General features: G+C 44.0%; 1 protein-coding gene across 2 annotated transcripts; it reads left to right on the top strand.

Moving 5' to 3' along the window:
* The first annotated feature begins 338 nt into the window (after positions 1-338).
* On the top strand, positions 339-19,618 carry LOC129170231 (huntingtin-interacting protein 1-related protein-like). 2 transcript variants are annotated; one of them, XM_054757556.1, is made up of 35 exons: positions 339-387; positions 600-636; positions 1,995-2,198; positions 3,776-3,839; positions 3,987-4,129; positions 4,198-4,254; positions 5,551-5,631; positions 5,688-5,764; positions 5,842-5,903; positions 5,984-6,124; positions 6,190-6,247; positions 6,314-6,389; positions 7,314-7,439; positions 7,505-7,630; positions 7,723-7,906; positions 7,970-8,058; positions 8,172-8,288; positions 8,923-9,024; positions 9,163-9,345; positions 9,436-9,546; positions 10,413-10,607; positions 10,673-10,820; positions 11,061-11,147; positions 11,216-11,323; positions 11,400-11,536; positions 11,601-11,711; positions 11,794-11,852; positions 11,926-11,956; positions 12,037-12,099; positions 16,412-16,512; positions 16,588-16,693; positions 16,765-16,888; positions 16,957-17,018; positions 18,587-19,129; positions 19,219-19,618. In XM_054757556.1, exons 3-35 carry the CDS (start codon positions 2,118-2,120, stop codon positions 19,252-19,254), a joined length of 3,789 nt encoding a protein of 1,262 aa, XP_054613531.1. In that variant the 5' UTR covers positions 339-387; positions 600-636; positions 1,995-2,117; the 3' UTR covers positions 19,255-19,618. The 2 variants fall into 2 exon arrangements, 1 of the variants encoding a protein (XP_054613531.1); XR_008566549.1 differs by lacking the exons at positions 339-387; positions 600-636; positions 18,587-19,129; positions 19,219-19,618 and having other exon boundaries at positions 1,301-2,198; positions 11,766-11,852; positions 12,021-12,099; positions 16,957-16,980.
* The last annotated feature ends 999 nt before the right edge of the window (positions 19,619-20,617 follow it).

The raw sequence follows: 20,617 nt of genomic DNA, 5'->3' as shown, positions 1-20,617 counted from the left end.
TAACTATGGACAAAACTTTTGATAAATAAATTGCTTAATGTCGATTTTTTCCTCAGCATTAGGCATTCGTTTTTCAAAATTAAGCTAATTAGTTTTAATACTGTTGTAATTTGCTAATTTAAATGACTTAAAGACTTCAGAATGGATCTTAAGGTGTCTGATAAGTGAGAAATTGTGTAATTATGTTTAATAAGAGTAGTTTACGTTGATTTATTTCGGTTAATTGTTTTATTTGGAAAGGAAATACTCACGCAGCACTACGGGCGTTTGTGAGGAAGTGCAGTCCCTGCTTTAACGCACTTAAAAACGTTTGAATTGTGCAAACTAATGCAGAAACTTTCGATTTTCTGACACGTATGAAGGATTAGGAAGTAAAAATAACAAAATGTAAGTAAGTGCAAGTAAAGACCCATAAAAGTGTAAAGTTAGACTTTCGCTGTGCAAATCGACGAGGGCATTCTGCCCTTCCATCAAGCTGCAATGATGGACTACTGTGCTGCAAAAATACATTGAAAGAACAGGAGATAAGTGTTATGTTTCTTGCTTTAATGACGATGTGATGTATGAAAGCTGAAGACTGTCGCCTGTCCTGCCATCAGGTGGACAACCAGTGCTGGCAGTGAACATCGCAGCCAGGTAATATCCCTCTCAAATGTCAACTAATATGAGTGACGTTGGAGATAAGCGAACTCTAACGTTTTTTCTTGTGAGAGCTCCTCGTCCGAAATGAAAATGACCAAGAGCTACTCGTTTTTGTAACATTTATTTTGACGGCTTAATTATTTGAGGCCAAACAAACAAACCGGGGGATCCAAGCCTTGACTAAACGGGTCTGGCAGGTGAAGAACAGAGAGAAGGAGGCCCAGAAAAAATGTCAAGTTTAAAATAGTGTTTTTAAGCTTATGTGAGGATTATTGTGATTTGATCTGCACCCAAATTTGATGTAGTTGTTCCTTTACCCATCCCCCACCCCTCCCCAAAGCCTAGTAGAAATGTGTGGGTGATTTTTTTGAAATACTGCTAAGAAACGGCTATGGAAATGTAGCCGTCCTCACATGTGACTTCATGCGGGACTTCATCAAACCCCGAGAGACTGCGTGGAAAGGTTAAATCCACCCTCCAAGTGTGTTTTGCTTATTCTTCTTTGGCTTTTTTTGTGATGCCGACACAGAAGGGTACCATTTATGGCAAAGAATAATAGTGCGATGGTAACCGTAGAAGCATTTATTGCGACATAGAAAAGGGCCAGGCCCCTCAGTACAATCTGAGCATTACGGGAGTCGGAGTCAAACCACTGTAAATAGATTACTCAACCCTGATGCTGATTGATGGATGTCGTCACGCTCGTAGATGAGCTACAGCAGCAGCATTTTAGATCACAGGAGGGGAGCGTCGAGTTCCAATAGTTGGCAATGAAGCAGCGACAGTACGATGGCATGCCTAGAAAAGAAAGAGTCACTAGCCAGCTAGTAGCTAACGCTAGTAACGTAGTTCTTGGGTGTAACAATGATAACCCTGCACCTCCTGCGTGTACGGGCCCAGAAGTGGAAGTTGTGGAGGAAGGGCGGTCTTTGGGCCAACTTACACAAGACAAGTCCCGGGCTTCTTTGTCCAGGCACTGGCTGATCTACCCTTTTGGGAGCAAACCTCACATTTTAACGTCAAGCAAGTGTATAAATCACCTCAACGTTTCCCAAACCGCCACAGTACATTTAGCACATTATAATGGGACTTGGTGCAGAGATTGTATTTGAAAAGAGCAGAATCAACGTGTGTGAGGCGTCAAACCAGTCTGGCAGGCTTCATTTGTGTTTCCTTGTTTGGTCGTACCAGTTTCACCGCCTTCACGGTCACCATCGTCAGCCCTTTCTTTGCATTTTTCATTGATTGATTCTTGTCCTACCTTTTAAACTGTTACACCCAAGAGAAGCTCTTCTGTTGAGCTTTATTTTGAAGGCTGATTATGTTCATACAGACACTTTTTTTTACAACAGAAGTTTCAAAGCTGAGGATCCTGGATTTGTACGCTTTTTGGGCCGCATAACTTGACTGGAGCAAAGGCCTTCTTCCTTGTTGGACCTGTGTGTGTGTGTTTGGAACTCAATTCAGGGAGCAAGATGAGTAAAAACAAGAACAAGAGCGAGAACAAGACGGAAAAAGCTTTAGCGGCCGAGAAGGAGCAGTTTGGGAAGCAACAGGTAAGCAGTTTTATTTTGTTATTATAAACCTTTAGCACTTAATGCCAGGATTCTTCAGCTCAATTTCAGTGAAAATGCATCATATATTACCACATCATTGGCAATACGGGAAATATATTTAAGAAACAAATTCTTTTCTGGTGAAATTCACTCAAATACATCATATATTACCACATCACTGACATATACGGTAAATAAATAGATAAAAGGGCAGTCTTTTGGGGTTCAAGTCACAAATGTGTCATGTATTGCCACCTCATTGACATATGCTGTAAACAGTAATGAAACAGGCCTTTTTTTCTGGTCAAATTCACTAAAATACATCATATATTTCCACATCATTGACATATGCAGCAAATAAATGGTTTAAACACAACGTTTTTGGGTTAAATTCACTAAAATGCATCATATATTGCCACATCATTTACATATACTGTAAATACATGGAAGAAACAGTGCTTTTTGTTGTCATATTTACTCAAATACAGTACATCATGTACTGTATGGCCACCTCATTGGCATATACTGTGCATAAATTGATGAAACAGCCCATTTGGCCGTTGAATTCACTAAAATATGAATGTATGGCCACATCGTTGACACATACAATTAATTAATTGATGAAACAGCAATTTTTTTTAGGTTGAATTCACTCAAATATGTAATGTATTAAATTGATGAGATAGTGCTTTGTCTGGTCAACTTCACTAAAAGCTATCATAATTCCACATCACCAACATATCGTTGAAATAAATTGATGAAACAACACTTTTTGGGTGAAATTCACTAAAATACATCATTTATTTCCACATCATTGGTTCAATTCATTAAAATACATCATGTACTGTATATTGCCACATCTTTGACACATACAGTAAATCAATTGATGAAAAAGCACTTTTTTGGGGGCTAAATTCACTAAAATGCGTCATGTGTGGTCACATCATTGACATTTACTGTGAATATTTAGATGAAACTGCACTTTGTCTGGTGATATTCACAAAAATACATCATGTATTTCCACATCATTGCCATATACAGTCAATAAAGTGATGAAACAACACTTTTTGGGGGCTAAATTCACTAAAATGTGTCATGTGTGGTCACATCATTGACATTTACTGGAAATACTTAGATGAAACTACACTTTGTCTGGTGAAATTCACTAAAATACATCATGTATATTGCCACATCATTGACATATACAGTCAATAAATTGATGAAACAACACTTTTTGGGGGTAAAATTCACTAAAATGCGTCATGTGTGGTCACATCATTGACATTTACTGTAAATATTTAGATGAAACTGCACTTTTTCTAGTGAAATTCCCTAAAGTACATCAAGTATTGCCACATGATTGACATATAGCGTAAGTAAATAGATGAAAGAGTGCTTTTTGTCATCAAACGTAGTAAAGTGCGTCATGTGTGGCCACATGATTGACGTATTGTGCAATACAGTTGTCTTCTGAACCCTTGTGTCATCAACATGTGTGGTGCTATAAATGTGGTTCAGGTGTGTTAAATAGGTGTAAAGGAGTGTAGGAGAGGGTCATTTGGGTTTGTTCTTTTCAGCTGCAGAACATCAGCAAATCTGTCACCTCGGCTGAAGCGCCCCCCAAGTCCAAGTACGTGCGCAGTATCCTTTTCCCGCCAGCGCTGTTGTATTTCATGTAGCATGGCTTCATGGAAGGAGTGCGAGTGATCACTGCTCATTTACTGGGGTGGGGGGTGGGTGCGGGAGGTTTGCGCTGTACTTGAAGTGTCCTTGACGGATGTGACAAAGACATCCTCTTGGGAACGCACAAGGAGGGCGGGGCCGCCACCTTCTGGTCGTACACCCTCAACCTGCCCCTGTCCAGCAACGCCATCGTCAGCTGGAAGTTCTGCTACGTGCTGCACAAGGTCCTCAGGGACGGCCATCGCAACGTAAGCGTCCCCGGGAGATGTTCCCGCTCTGGTGTTGTCCTCCCTAAACTTTGCTGTGTCCTCCGCAGTCAGTCAGAGACTCACACAGACACTGCCGCAACGTCAAGGACATGGGGGCACTGTGGGTGAGTATCATCGGCACAAGCTCCACTCACTAAACCTTCTTCCTGGTGACATTCTTCTCACCAGTAAGCGAGGAGAGTGGTTTGCATCTTCTTCCATATGTCTTTGCTCGTCACCTCACGAGCCTAGCACTTGTCGCTAGGCAGAATTCACGCAACACCGTCATTTGCACCTCGCACCTTGAAAAAAAAAACTCTTTTAAGCTCACTACGGTGTTTTAGTGGCAACTTTTGCTGTCAGACGTAGCAGAGAAAGGACAGGGAGAGTCGGCAGGAACAGGAAGTTGTGCAGATGAGCACGGGGAAGTAGCAAGCAAGACACACCTTCCTTTATATCCTTGTATTTGTGCAACTCAATCACTTCTACTGCTGTAGGAAAGGCTTTATTTTCATCCAAGAGTGGAAAATCATGTAAAAATGTAAAATGAACACTTTTATGACAAAGAAGAAGCCCAAAGTTGGTCACAGTAAATACACCTGGCAACAATGGTGTGCATGTGTGTGTGTGTGCGTAAAAGTCTATATTATATTTTATATGTCTTATTTTTATGTCTACCATATTGGGTAATAGGAGTGTAAAGGTGACTATAGGGGTGTTATGTCATGTCTAGTGGGCTCTAATCATGTTAAAAAGTGTATTTAGAAGGTGGTAAACAGGTTTTCTATGTCTTATATGTCTTATTTCTCTTATTATGTCTACTGTATCGGGTAATGGGAATGTAAAGGTGACTATAGGGGTGTTATTTCATGTCTAGAGGACTCTAATCATGTTAAAAAGTGTATTTAGAAGGTGGTAAACAGGTTTTCTATGTCTTATTTTTATGTCTACTATATTGGGTAATAGGAGTGTAAAGGTGACTATAGGGGTGTTATTTCATGTCTAGAGGGCTCTAATCATGTTAAAAAGTGTATTTAGAAGGTGGTAAACAGGTTTTCTATGTCTTATATGTCTTATTTCTCTTATTATGTCTACTGTATCGGGTAATGGGAATGTAAAGGTGACTTACAGTGGTGTTATTTCATCGTCTAGAGGACTCTAATCATGTTACAAAGTATATTTAGAAGCTGCCAAATCCATATGGAACCAATTTACCTCGATAAATGAGGGACAAATGTAAAATGCATTTAAAAAAAGAAGACTATCACCTCGAAGAGAGCAGAATACAATAGAAATGGAGGGGAAAGTGTGACAAAATGGTCATTGCAGTTTCCGGGTGCAATTCATTTATTTGAATGAAAAATGACAAAAAATGCAAATGTGTTGTATGAATACAATGTCCTGGCGGCATTTCCCTACAGGGCAACTTGCACGACCGCTACGGCCACATCGTGGCCTTGTCCGCCAAGTTTCTGTGCCACAAGATGGAGTTCCACGCCAAGGTAAGACAGCGCTCCTCCCTCGTGCTTTGCAGCGCTGACGTCTTCCCCGTCCGCAGCACAAGGTGATTCCTGGCAACCTGGAGGCTTCGGACGAGACGTTGGAGAGAGAAGCAGGAAGTGACATGAACAAAGTGTAAAGCCTGGTGTGCGTACGTGTGTGGCTAAAGTGAGTGTTGTTGCATTGCGGTTGTGTTGTGATGCCATGTGCAGGCTGGATATGACGCAGGAGCTGTTGGATTACTTTGAAGCTGCGCTGAAGATGGCTGAGACAGGTTGATCTCATGCGAGTAGTTGGCATCAAAGCTGCTCTTTTTAGACAATTTGAATTTTTTTTTTTTTTTCTGGTGCAAAGTTTTCCGTCAGCTGGACGCCAACGGAGCCAAACCCAACACCCCGGCCGGACAGTGTCGACTGCTGCCTCTCATCCCGCTCATCCCGGACTGCAGCTTCCTGTACCACTTCTGCGTCCGCTTGCTCTTCAAGCTGCACAGCCGTGAGTGACGCACAAACACGCCCAAACGCTAAGACGTGGATGCGCACATCTTCTCTGTCTCGCAGGCTTTTCGGCAGATGTCCTCCTCGGACACAGAGAGAGATTCCGGGAACTGTTCAACAGGTCAAACTGAATGTGTGTGAGGCACGCTGCCATCCTGGCCGGCTCATGTTTTCCTTTCCTCTGCAGCCTCAAAGAGTTCTTCAACAGAGCCAGAGAGATGGAATTCTTTAAAAGAATCATCCAGATCCCAGATCTCCCAGATGTGCGTACCTGGGTTCCGCATTGTTTGACTGAACGCAACTTGATGTTTATTTGTTGATATTATTTTGAATGGGATGAATGTTCTTAACTCCTGTTTCCATGCCAGCGCGTGCTGGGAGGGTTTGTGACGCAGCGTAGCCGACATCATGTTGTGCTTCTTTAGACGGCGGACAGCATGATCACATCCACAAAGACTGTCCAGTCAGGATACATGGTGGTGGTCTTCCACCCTGCTTCCACACTGTCCTTTTTACTGCATCACAGGGACAAAAAAGAAAACTTTTATCAATCTCTTTTTTTATTGAATTGAATTTAATCAAATTCATTTTTCAAAAAAGATTTTATGATATCAGTTTGCAATGTAAAGTATTAATTCATTTTTATCTGATGAATTTCATTCATTTTACTATTTTCTGGAATAATTACATGTTTTTCTTTTTTCAATTTCGTTCTTCTTTCCGGCGAGGATACATGGTGGTGGTCTGCTCTGGTTGTTCCTGCATCAAAGTGACAAAGAAAGAAATATCATTTTATTGTATTTTATCAATCATTTTTTGGCAATCTTTTAATGATTTTATTTGGTCAATTTGTAATCAATTTTAAGTGTCAAATCATGTTTCAATGATGAATTACATTTTTTCTGGCGTAATTCATTGAATAGAATCAAACAGAAGGGTCAAATCTCGCACGAGGCTACAGGGTGGGGTACATTGTGGTTGTCTTCCACCATGCTTGGCTACTTTTTACTGCACCAGAGGGACAGAGATTAGAATAATATTTTGCAGGTTTAATTCATCTTCAATGTTTTCATTTCTTTGAATGTATTGTTGAGTAATGAATGTGTTCAAGGTCATTATTAGGATTATTGTATCTTGAAAGGACTTTTAAGAATGTGTTTATCATGTCATGCTTTCTCTTTGGGTAGGCTCCTCCAAACTTTCTTCGTGCCGCCGCCTTGGCCGAGTACAAGAAGCCGGTAGTGGTGATGTCCAACGAGGATCGCTTTGAAGACGAAGAGGAGCCGCAAGCAGAGTTGAAGGACTCACAACAGGTGCGCTTGTTTGTCAACGTTCTCGTCCTTTGCGAGCTTCTACCGTCTTCTTCTTCTCCCGGCAGCACTACCTGCTCAGCCAGATGGCGGTGCCCGATGCGGGCCCGTGGGAGCAGCGGGGGGGGGAGAACGAGATTCTGAAGAGGGAACTTGACGTCCTCAAACCAGAACTTGAGCTCATCAAGTCTGAGGTAAGTGAGGATTGTTCAAATAAACCGGAGTGGATTTAAAGCAGAGCCTTGAGGGACGCCGCAGTCGATGACAGCGATGACTGCGTCTGCAGGCTCAGAGGTGCGTCACCGAGCTGCGGGCCCAAGTCAACCACCTGGAGGCGGAGGTGGAGGAGCAGCGCACCCACAAGCAGATGGCCCAAGTGGAGAACGAGCACCTACGCATGGAAGTGGAGGCGTTGCGGTGCGCCAACGTGGCAAACGTTGGCGCTCAGCTGGGATTCAAGGAGGCGGACAGTAAGCGCAGCAGTTTGTCTGTTGTTGTTCGTGTGAGGCTAACCGGTCTCACTCGCTGGGCAGGTCGAGCGCAGGCGGCCGAGCATCGATTCACCCAGCTCAAGGAGAAACACGCCGAGCTGGTGACCAGCCACGCCGACCTCATGAAGAAGGTGCCTTGTCTCCTACGAGCCGCGTCCGGCTAGCTCAGCTTCAATATTAGAAGCTCAGTGAAACATCCCTCTATCACGCTTTCTCCCAAATCCATTTCACCCACTTGCTGCAGAACGCAGACACGGTGAAGCAGCTGGCCCACACCAAACAGGACCAGGACGGCTTGTGGCGGGCCAAGCAGAACCTGGAAAGTGAGGTGGAAAGACTACGTCAGGAGAAAAGAAACTCGGTGAGGACTCGTCCACTTTGTTCACTTCCTCCCCACATCTGTCACAATACACAGATGTCCAAAGTGCCACCTGGGGGCCGTTTGCCGCCCACAGCTTGCTTTTTATTGGCCCCAGACAACATGAAACACAGCCTGTGTTAGATCGTGACCACTGATCATCCCTGAGATGTTTCTACTGCTGCGCTGGAGTCCACCAGAAAATCAGTAGATGGGACATGACTGGGAAAGACGCACACCTTTGTTCATACTTTTTGCAGACATGTTTGTGTTTATCATGGGGTGTTGTGTGTCGAATTTTGAGGGGAAAAATGCATGTATTCCCTTTTTGATGAAGGCGATAACTTCACATGCGAACAAAAGGACTTTTTGGTAGGTCTTGGATGATTTTTTTTTTCGTCCTGATGTGAACACTTTTTGCCAGGGTAGCAAGTTTCTGGGTATTTAAAATCCCTCAATAAGACAATTTAGCTGACGTGATAATAATAATAATAATAATAATAATGATAATAAATCATTTGAAGAGGGTCGTTTGTGGCTGTTTTTTCTTGACATTAATGTGCCAGCTTAGCATATCCTGACTGATAGTGGCTGCCACATACTTCCGTTTAAGATCACTTTGTTGGCTTTCTGTCAGATGGCTCAGCAGCAGAACGAGCTGGACCGCCTGAACAAGGAACTCCTGGAGCAAAGAGCAGAGATGGCGCTCCTTCGCAGCTCCCTGGAGAGCAAAGAGATGGTCAGTCAAACATCACATTCACACGAAACCTTCTAGAAGGTGCTGGAGCTGCTCTCTTTGTGGTAGACCATTCCATACGCATCTCCTCCAAAATACCCTCATAATGTAGACGTCAGCGGTTCCAATGTCCTCCTACAGGAGGGGTCCCAGGCCAGCAGCAGCCTCTCAGCTCTGCAGGCTGAGCGCGACACGCTGCTTCGCTCGGCCGGAGACCGAGACGCCGAGCTGGCAGCGCTGAAGCAGCAGCAGAGCGCCGCCGACCTGGACCGGGACCGTCTCAACCGGGAGCTGGAGTCCCTCAGAGCTCAGCTGCAGCAGCAGGTAAGGAGGGGGTGGGAGTGTGAGGAGCGTGTGTTACGGTTCTACACGGGGGAGGCGCTTCGGAAATTCAAGCCGCCGTGCCGTCCGCAGCTCAACATCAACGCCCAGCAGAAAGCAGAGATCGACAGGCTGCGACGCGAGTTGGACTCCGTCCGAGCTGAGCTGAACCGCGTGAACGGCACCCTGCAAAGCAAAGAACTGGTACCTGGTCACAGAGTTCCACTCTCCTTTTCAATGATATTGTGACTTTATTCCGATGACGTTACAACGTTGACAACCAACCTCACTTTCCATACATTCCAAACTTTTTTCGCATAATATTTTCACTTTATTCTCTTGACATTAAAGCTGATTTTTCCATTTCTGCTGATTTTCTTTCCAACGACTTCAACTTTCTTCTTGTGAATTGTTTGTTTTTGTGATTATGACTTTGTTCCCAAAACATGTGGACTTTATTGGCATAGCATTACAACGCTTTCCCCTTCTTAAATGCTGCCAACATGGCTTGGATTTCCTCATAACATTACAAGTTTATTCTTGTGAAATTACCACTTTTTCTGGTTGTATTTGGACTTTTTATTCTCGTATAATTACAGCTGTTTTTCCCCCCACCTTTCTTTTTGTAAAATGTCTTTCTGTAATGACGACTTTATTCCCATAATATTTGGACTTTATTCTCATAACATTACAACTTTTTCCCCAAGCAAATTTTCCAAAAAAAGGCAACTTTTATGTGCAGTTTTGCTGTTTCTCACAAAGTTGTCACTTTTTTAAATTGTCTTTTTTCTTTAATATTTCAACTTTATGCGACTGAATTTATGCTATTTGTCTTACTTGTTCTCATAAAATTACAACTTTTTCCTCATAAGATTACAACTGTTTCACTCCTTTTTAAATGACATTTTTAGCATAAAAATGGTCCCCGGACCGCCTGCTGTAGCTTTTACTCACTACCACCTCGTCCTCCTCTGACGTAGGTGGCGCTATCGGTAAAATGGTCGGCCGCAGGTATCGCCCCAAGCTAATATGTGTTTAGCTTGACACGTTGTCACGTTGTTGTCCTCCAGAGCGGCAGCCAGCTGAGCAGCACGCTGGCGGGCCTGCAGGTGGAGAGGGACGCGCTGATGCGGTCGGTCCGGGACCAGGAGGCGGAGCTTAACACCCTCCGGCAGCAGGCGCATCTCCAGCAGAGCTCCTTGGAGCAGGAGAGGCAGCGCAGCAGCATGGAGCTGGGAAGCCTGCACGCTCAGCTGCAGCAACAGGTGGAGCGTCATCGCCTCCAAGGCTGCTTCATGCCTTGTCGTGACTGTGTGTGTGTGTACAACAGGCCTGTCGGGAAGGCGAGCTGTCTCACAAACTGCAAGAGGAACAGTTCTGCCTGCTGCAGTGTGCGGTGGTGGAGGCAGAAGGTATCATCCTGGACGCTGTGGCCAAGCTGGACGACCCCATCCACGTCCGCTGCATCAGCTCGCCTGGTACGCCCACCTCCCAGTGCATTTGGTGACTCAACACGCAGTCGGAGCACAGCGCAGCACCTCCTCCGAGGCTTGCAAGGAAATAAATCAACTGGAAAAGCTTCCTTCATCAACACAACTCATGACAAAAATGTGTTTCTATGATTTCACACATGAAACTGAAACTGTGTTTATGTATGGTGTGCAGTATTTCCTTGATTATTTCTCATGTCTTTGTACTTTTTTCTATTTGTCGCTCAGATTATTTGGTGAATCGTGCTGAGGTTACTCTGGGCTCCGTGGACAAAATGCAGCAGAGTCATTTGCTTTATTTGGGAAACCGGAATGGTGCGTGTGCGTGTGCATCTGTGGCTGGCTGATCAACGCATGACCTCTCCATGATGTTCCTCTTCCAGACGCCAGCGGTTTGCTGAGGGCTGTCACTCAGTTCTCCCACTTGGCGGCCGACACCATCGTGAACGGCAGCGCCACCTCTCACTCCGCCCCCACCGACCAGGCCGACCGTAAGTTTCCGTAACGACCCCATCGCTCCTGGTGGGCTGCCGTCTGCAAGCGGAGGTGTGTGTTGTTCTCCTGCAGGTTTGACGGACAGCTGTCGGGACTGTGCCAACCAATGCCTCCAGTTCTTGAAGGACTTGAAGCTGCAGGCCACCTTGCAGAGGGCCGACCCCGCCGCCATACGTTACTCTGTCCGTCGCATCCTGGCTTTGGGACAGGTAGGGACACACGCACACACGAAAGAGGACATTTAGAGTCTTGAGCATGGGCATTGCTGTGCAGGAGCTGCGTCCAAAGGGGCAGGACGTCCTGAAGGAGGAGCTGGGGGACATGGTGGACAAGGAGATGATGGCCACGTCCACCGCCATCGAGGAGGCGGTGCTGCGTATGGACGTGAGACAAACTACATCCAGCAGATGGCGTTGTGCTGAAAAAAAATCTTTTCAGTTGGTTGTCATGTCTTTGTGCTTCTCAGGAGATCCTGTCCCAGGCCAGGAGAGACACCAGCGGCTTGAAGCTGGAGGTCAACCAGAGGTGGGAAGACATCAACACATTTATCCTGCTTCACCCCTTGTTCCTCATCTTCACTCTGTTGTTTCCCTCACAGCATCCTGGGATCCTGCTCAGACTTGATGAAGGTATAGCTGAAAAACACTTTGGGGATTTCTCTTGGCAGTTTTTTGGAGTGTTAATGTCATGTAGTCCTGTGTGTCCTCAGGCTGTGCACATGCTCGTCACGGCCGCCACCGATCTACAGAAAGACATCGTGGAAGGAGGGAGGGTGAGTTTTATAACATAAATATAATATAGCGTAGCATAACATAACATAGCATAGCATAGCATAGCATAGCATAGCATAGCATAACATAACATAACATAACATAACATAACATAACATAACATAACATAACATAACATAACATAACATAACATAACATAACATAACATAACATAACATAACATAACATAACATAACATAACATAACATAACATAACATAACATAACATAACATAACATAACATAACATAACATAACATAACATAACACAGCATAACACAGCATAACATAAAATAACAGTATAATATAATGTAACATAACATAGCACAATATAACGTAACAGCACAACATAGCATAACATAACATCGCATAATATAACAGCACAACACAACATAACTTAGCACAACATACTCCTCCTCCTCCTCCTTTGGGCTTTTCCCTTCAGGGGTCGCCACAGCCAATCAGTTGCCTCCATCTAAGGCTGTCTTCTGCATCCTCTTCTCTCACACCAACTACCTTCATGTCCTCTTTCACTACATCCATAAACCTCCTCTTTGGTCTTCCTCTAGGCCTCCTGCCTGGCAGTTCCAAACTCAGCATCCTTCTACCGATATATTCCCTATCTCTCCTCTGGACATGTCCAAACCATCTCAGTCTGGCCTCTCTGACTTTATCTCCAAAACCTCTAACGTGTGCTGTCCTATGATGTACTCCTTCCTGATCCTATCCTTCCTGGTCACTCCCAGAGAGAACCTCAGCATCTTCATCTCTGCTACCTCCAGCTCTGTCTCGTGTCTTTTCCTCATTGACACTGTCTCTAGACCAAACACCACCACAGTTTTGTACACCTTTCCTTTCATTTGAGCTGAAACTCTTCTATCACACATCACACCTGACACTTTTCTCCACCTGTACCATCCTGCCTGTACACGCTTCTTCACCTCTTTTCCACACTCTCCATCGCTCTGGACTGTTGACCCTAAGTACTTCAAATCCTCCACCTTCTTGATCTCTTCTCCCTGTAAGCTCACTCTTCCACTTGGGTCCCTCTCATTCACACACATGTACTCTGTCTTACTGCAGCTAACCTTCATTCCTCTCCTTTCAAGGACAAACCTCCACCTCTCTAGCTTCTCCTCCACCTGTTCCCTGCTCTCACTGCAGATCACAATGTCATCTGCAAACATCATAGTCCATGGAGATTCCTGTCTGACCTCGTCTGTCAGTCTGTCCATCACCATAGCGAACAAGAAGGGGCTCAGAGCTGATCCCTGATGCAGTCCCACCTCCACCTTGAACTCCTCTGTCACACCTACAGCACACCTCACCACTGTCTTCCAGTCCTCATACATGTCCTGCACCGCTCTAACATACTTCTCTGCCACTCCAGACTTCCTCATACAATAGCACACTTCCTCTCTGGGCACCCTGTCATAAGCTTTCTCCACATCTACAAAAACACAATGCAGCTACGTCTGGCCTTCTCTGTACTTCTCTATCAACATCCTCAAAGCAAATACTGCCTCTGTAGTACTCTTTTTTTGGCATGAAACCATACTTGTGCCCTTAGTCTAGCTTCAACTACTCTTTCCCAGAACTTCATCAGCTTTATTCCTCTGTAGTTGCCACAGCTCTGCACATCTCCCTTGTTCTTAGAAATGGCCACCAGCACACTTCTCCTCCATTCCTCAGGCATCTTTTCATGATCTAAGATCCTGTTGAACAACCCAGTCAGGAACTCTACGGCCACCTCCCCTAGACACTTCCAAACCTCTACAGGTGTATCATCAGGACCGACGGCCTTTCCACTCTTCATCCTCTTCAATGCCCTCCTCACTTCATCCTGAATAATCTTTGCTACTTCCTGGTCCACAAAAGTCACCTCTTCTAGTCTTTGTTCTCTCTCATTCTCCACGTTCATCAGCTCTTCAAAGTACTCTTTCCATCTTCCCATCACACTACTGGCACTTGTCAATAGACTTCCATCCCTGTCCTTAATCACCCTAACCTGCTGCACGTCCTTCCCATCTCTGTCTCTCTGTCTTGCCAACCTGTATAGATCAGTCTCTCCCTCCTTACTATCCAACCTAGCATACAAGTCATCATAAGTGTCTTGTTTGGCCTTTGCTACCTCTACTCTTACCTTACGCTGCATCTCCCTGTACTCCTGTCTACTCCTCAGTCCTCTCAGTGTCCCACTTCTTCTTAGCTAACCTCTTTCTCTGTATACACTCCTGTACCTCCTCATTCCACCACCAAGTCTCCTTGTCTACTTTCCTTCCAGATGCCACACCAAGTACTCTCCTGCCTGTCTCCCTGATCACATTAGCTGTTGTTGTCCAGTCATCTGGAAGCACCTCCTGACCACTCAGAGCCTGTCTTAACTCCTTCCTAAAAGTCATGCAACACTCTTCCTTTTTCAGCTTCCACCATTTTGTCCTCTGCTCTGTCTTTGTCCTCTTCATCTTCCTCCCCACCAGAGTCATCCTCCACACCACCATCCTATGCTGTTTGGCTACACTATGGCCTACCACTACTTTACAGTCACTGATCTCCTTCAGATGACAGCGTCTACACAAGATGTAGTCTAGCTGTGTGCTCCTACCTCCACTCTTATAGGTCACCCTATGTTCCTGCCTCTTCTGGAAGAAAGTATTAACTATAGCCATTTCCATCCTTTTTGCAAAGTCGACCACCATCTGTCCTTCTGCATTCCTCTCCTGGTACCCAACCTGCCCATGGCCTCCTCATCCCTTCTGTTTCCTGCACCAACATGTCCATTGAAGTCTGCACCAATGACAACTCTCTCTCTTCTAGGTATGCTCTGCATCACTTCATCCAAGTCCAACCAGCATTTCTTCTTCTCCTCCAGCTCACATCCTACCTGTGGAGCATACCCACTAACAACATTGAACATCACACCTTCCATTTCTAGCTTCAGACTCATCACTCAATCTGACACTCTTTTTACCTCCAGGACATTCCTAACAAACTCCTCCTTCAAGATAACTCCTACTCTGTTTCTCTTCCTATCTACACCATGATAGAACAACTTGAACCCTGCTCCTAAACCTCTAGCCTTGCTACCTTTCCACCTGGTCTCCTGGACACACAGTATGTCTACCTTCCTTCTCTGCATCATGTCGACCAACTCGCTACCTTTTCCTGTCATAGCTCCAACATTCAACGTCCCTACTCTCAGTCCCATACTCTTGGCGTTCCTCTTCTCTCTCTTCCTACGGACACACTTTCCTCCTCTCCTTCTTCAACATAGCATAGCATAACATAGCACAACATAAGATAGCATAATACAACGTAACAGCACAATATAGCATAACATAACATAGCATAGCATAACATAGCATAGCACAACACAACATAACATAGCATAGCATAACATAGCACAACATAAGATAGCATAATACAACGTAACAGCACAATATAGCATAACATAGCATAGCATAACATAGCACAACATAAGATAGCATAATACAACATAACAGCACGACATAGCATAACATAGCATAGCATAACATAGCACAACATAAGAGCATAATACAACGTAACAGCACAATATAGCATAACATAGCATAGCATAACATAGCACAACATAAGATAGCATAATACAACGTAACAGCACAACATAGCATAACATAGCATAGCATAACATAGCACAACATAAGATAGCATAATACAACATAACAGCACGACATAGCATAACATAGCATAGCATAACATAGCACAACATAAGATAGCATAATACAACGTAACAGCACAATATAGCATAACATAGCATAGCATAACATAGCACAACATAAGATAGCATAATACAACATAACAGCACGACATAGCATAACATAGCATAGCATAACATAGCACAACATAAGATAGCATAATACAACGTAACAGCACAATATAGCATAACATAGCATAGCATAACATAGCACAACATAAGATAGCATAATACAACATAACAGCACGACATAGCATAACATAGCATAGCATAACATAGCACAACATAAGAGCATAATACAACGTAACAGCACAATATAGCATAACATAGCACAACATAAGATAGCATAATACAACATAACAGCACAACATAGCATAACATAACATAGCACAGCACAACATAGCATAGCACAACATAACATAGCACAACATAACATAACAGCACAACATAGTATAGCTTAACATAACATAGCACAACATAACATAACAGCACAACATAGCATAGCTTAACATAACATAGCAAAGCACAACATAAGATAACATACAGTAGCATAACATAACCCTGCTCCCCCCCCGGGCGCAGGGAGCCGCTTCTGTTACGGAATTCTACGCCAAGAACTCCCGCTGGACTGAAGGCCTCATCTCGGCGTCCAAGGCGGTGGGCTGGGGCGCCACTCAGCTGCTGTGAGACCCTCAGCGTCTTTCACTGCTAACATTTCACGTAGAGCGCTTCTAACGTTATACTGCCACGCCCCTCAGGGAATCTGCCGACCGGGTGGTGGGCGACGTCGGGACGTACGAGGAGCTCATCGCTTGCTCACATGAGATCGCCGCCAGCACGGCTCAGCTGGTCGCGGCCTCAAAGGTGCGAACATGGCACAGACTCACCTTTGACAGGGAAGAGCGGCTGGTTAAGATCTTTATCTTCTCTCTCAGGTGAAAGCGGAGCGCGGCAACAGGAAGTTGTCCACGGTGCAGCAGGCCTCGCGCCACGTCAACGACATGGCCGCCGTGGTCGTCACCTCCACCAAGCACGGACAGCGGCAGATCTCGGACCAAGGTAGTTGGGAACACCCGCATAATCTAATACATGGATGGCATTGGTTGTTTACCTGGATGTCCTCACAGGAGCCATGGACTTCTCCGGAATGTCCCTGATCAAGCTGAAAAAAGAAGAAATGGAAGCTCAGGTTAGTCAATTAGCCCTGGGCTGCAGGTGAGGGGCCTGTCACACCAGAATGGGTGTAAGTAGCATTAGCAGCACGCTAGCTAGTCACTGGGAAAGATTTTCAACACATCAAATCACATCTAATTGACCTTTATGTTGGATTGTGTAAAACTAAGACAGGAAGTACATCAAATTAAAAGCACTAAATGAATACAAAGCCACCATCCACCAGTACCAGCCTGGACAAATATGCACATTAGCAGTCAGTAAGCTCATCAAATCTTACCCTTATGCAATCCCTCATAGTATCAGCATTTGGGAGCAAATATGAGGTGAAAGAAAAAGGCTAACAATCCAGTATAGTAGTCTATCTGTGCAGCGTGGGACAAAGTTACATGGTGCCTTCAAAGAGCGTCCAACAAAGTAGGACAAGTCGCTGCTCGTATTAAACATCCAAAAACTGAGAGATTTTAAATCTTATCTTATTTTTGGAGTAAAATAATGGCCCATATTTCCAAAAATGATATCCATTTACATCAAATTAGTGTGTTTTTTTTATCCCTGCTTTGCAGCATGCTTGGGGATATGATGTGCTCTTTTTCACCTTTGATAGCACTGGAAGAATGACACTTTTGGCTTCGTGTTTTTTAATAATGTAAATAGAGATGCACGCTATCTTTTTTTTTTCAGGCCGATACCGCTACGATAACTTTGTGCTTCTCAAGACCCATATGGTACCGATAATGGTACCTTTTTATATCTACTTGTTTTATTGAGGTGTAAGTGTCGTGTGTGCACACGTGGAGGTAAGAAGGACTGGAACAAACGAGGACGTGACCAAGTGTACCTGTTGAAATATCATGACATCACTACTATCAGGAGAACCAGAGTATAGAGGGGGAGGAGCCACCTGCTGTGGCCCAGCAAGGTGCACTGTATTCGGGCACACGCTCCGAGCGACCGCTGTGACGCCACGGAGGTCTCTGGCAAACCTTTTGCACTTTTCAAACGCCGCCACACTGGCGTTTCAGGAAAGTGAATGTTTGTTTGCAAGTGAGCTCGGGGGAAGTTACGACAGGCCGTTCACGTCACAGGCAGGAGAAAAAAGGAGCGTTTGATTTGCTCACCTGCAAGGTACGGGTAACGCTCATTGGAGCGTTTTTTAAAACGATGAGTAATCAGAGGTATTTTTAATGTTATCATATTTATCGGTACGATGTCATAATTCCCTCATATGGGTTTGATCATTCTCATTCACCCCAAACTGTGAGATGAATGTCTCCGTCAACAAATGCAACCATTGAATCGTATTGTTTCTACACTGTATCGAATGGTTGTTGTTAAAATGTCTGGTATCATAACGCCTGTATCTAGATGAGTATCGAATCGTCTACCACACAGATTAACATCGGTGGTTTGGAGCGTTCAAATGTGATTCAAACATTGCATTACAGTTACCTAAAGAGCTTATGATGGCCACAGTTTGACCCTAAAACGGATGAATCCGCTTTTCAGTGTTTTCCTAAGGAAGCTTTCACTCTGTTGCCATTCTTTAAGTAAATCAACAGTTTTTTTAATGTTTGCTTTCAGGTGAAGGTTCTGCAGCTGGAAAGTCAGCTGGAGCAGGAGCGTGTCCGCCTGGGCGAGCTCAGGAAGCGGCACTACGACCTGGGCGCCCTGGAGGACAACGGGCTGGATGGAGACGACAGCTTCCCACCGCCGCCACCGCCCACTTTGCTGGACCCCGGCGCCTTCTCTCCCACGCAGCCTCCTCCTCAGACCTTTGCATCCACCAACCCCTTCGCACCCGCTGCCACACCGTCTTCACCTCCGCCGCAAACGTACTCCCCCTCCCAGACGTACACGGCATCACATCCCTACATGCCATCTCAGTCCTACATAACAAATCCTAGCCAGAATTACATCACACCTCAGTCCTTCTCATCCTCTCAACACTCCTCACTGGTGTCCAGCCTCTCCTCGCAGCCGCAGCCGCCGCCCCAGCCGCGTACCACCACGAGCACAACCGCTGCGGCGAGCACAGACTCAAAAAGCTCGGAACCTGGAAAACTCAACTTGAACTTTAGGAAGCCCAGCATCTTCTCCAAATCTGGAAACCTGTTTAAGAATGCGGTAAGATATTACTGTTGCGTGTGCATCAGCTTCAAAAAAAAGAAAGGACACGACCTCGAACGTTTACGTGTTTGTGATTCCTATTGCAGTTCAAGCGAGGGGAAGCTGGAAACGGGGAATCTTGAGGCTGCACCGGTGGAACATAGTAATATGATTTATCTCTATGAATCCTTGCCTTTCATTCACTCTCACTTGATTTTGTTCCAAACTCTCAAAAGCAAAGAAGCAACGTTATCATGAAGATTTTGTCGCCCTCTAGCGTTTGGCTGTGGAAGCTGCACAACACACACAATCACATAAAGGCACTTTGCCTCATATTTCTGCACATTTGCCTACTTACCTTTATATTTTTTTATATATTGTGGAAGTCTGCAGGCAGGGGGTTACTTGGAAGGTTTTAAGATTAAAAAAAGATGGATAAACGCTACAAAATGCATTTTGAGGTGATGATGTTTGGATTTCAAATAAATAAATAAAATAAGAACATCATTTGTGTCATATTACAAATGTATCTGGTTGAAGTCCAGCTTCCCCCCGCCCCATACAGTACCAGTCAAATGTTTAGACACACTATCTTGTTGTATTGAATGAGAAGATGTCTCCAAACTTTTGACTGCTACTGTATCTTACATCTTTATTCTCATAAAATAGTATTTTAAACTCTGAAATGTACAACTTTTTTTCACAGTAATTGTGACCTTATTCATGGAATATGAAAATTATTTTCTTGACTTTCTCAGGAGAATCATATTTTTTATCACATTAAAATTCATGTGTTCCTGTAAAATTAGAATTTTGCTCAACAATTTAGATTTTAAAAAAGTATATATTAATAATATTATATATTATTATTAATATTAAGAATTTATCTAATAAGACTTTTTTTTCCTTCTCATTTTTATATTTTATTATTTATTGAAAATGTTATTCTTCTAATAATACGATTTCTTTGTGGCCATAATATGAATTTACTTTATTCTCTGGAAAAAAAACTTTTTTTCTCATAATGTTACAAATTTGTTTTGTAAAATGACGACTTAAAAATGTTTGTAATTCTTGTAAAATTGCAAATGTATTTATCTGGACTTTATAACAATCTGTTCAAAATAACAACAAAAATCCTTGTTATACTACGACTTTGTGTAATATTGTAAGGATATTTTCTTGAAACAGTCTCATAAAAGTAATACATAGATCTGGGAGGAGATCCCCCAGGACACCATCCGTAGTCTCATTAGGAGCATGCCCCCACGTTGTCAGGCATGCGTACAAGCACGTGGGGGCCACACAAACTACTGAGAATCATTTTGAGTTGCTACAATGACATTTTAGCTAAATGGACCAGTGTGCTGCATCATTTTTTCACTTTCATTTTTGGGGTGTCTTTGATTTCCCCCCTCTATAGGGTGATCATTTTCATTTCTATCAAATGATGTGGCATCATTTTGTTACTAATACATCACCCACTTATTATCAGGAAACATATTC

This window comes from Dunckerocampus dactyliophorus, chromosome 17, assembly GCF_027744805.1.
Source record: "Dunckerocampus dactyliophorus isolate RoL2022-P2 chromosome 17, RoL_Ddac_1.1, whole genome shotgun sequence".
Taxonomy (NCBI): domain Eukaryota; kingdom Metazoa; phylum Chordata; class Actinopteri; order Syngnathiformes; family Syngnathidae; genus Dunckerocampus; species Dunckerocampus dactyliophorus.
Note: the sequence above shows the minus strand (reverse complement) of the source record. Positions and strands in the feature narration are given on the sequence as shown.

Bases quoted from the DNA above. Each gene is read 5' to 3' on its own strand.
- LOC129170231 (XM_054757556.1), top strand. From the start codon at position 2,118: ATGAGTAAAAACAAGAACAAGAGCGAGAACAAGACGGAAAAAGCTTTA. The intron at 3,840-3,986 runs GTATCCTTTTCC...GATGTGACAAAG, and splicing joins CAAGTCCAAGTACGTGCGCA to ACATCCTCTTGGGAACGCAC. The intron at 17,019-18,586 runs GTTAGTCAATTA...GTTTGCTTTCAG, and splicing joins AAGAAGAAATGGAAGCTCAG to GTGAAGGTTCTGCAGCTGGA.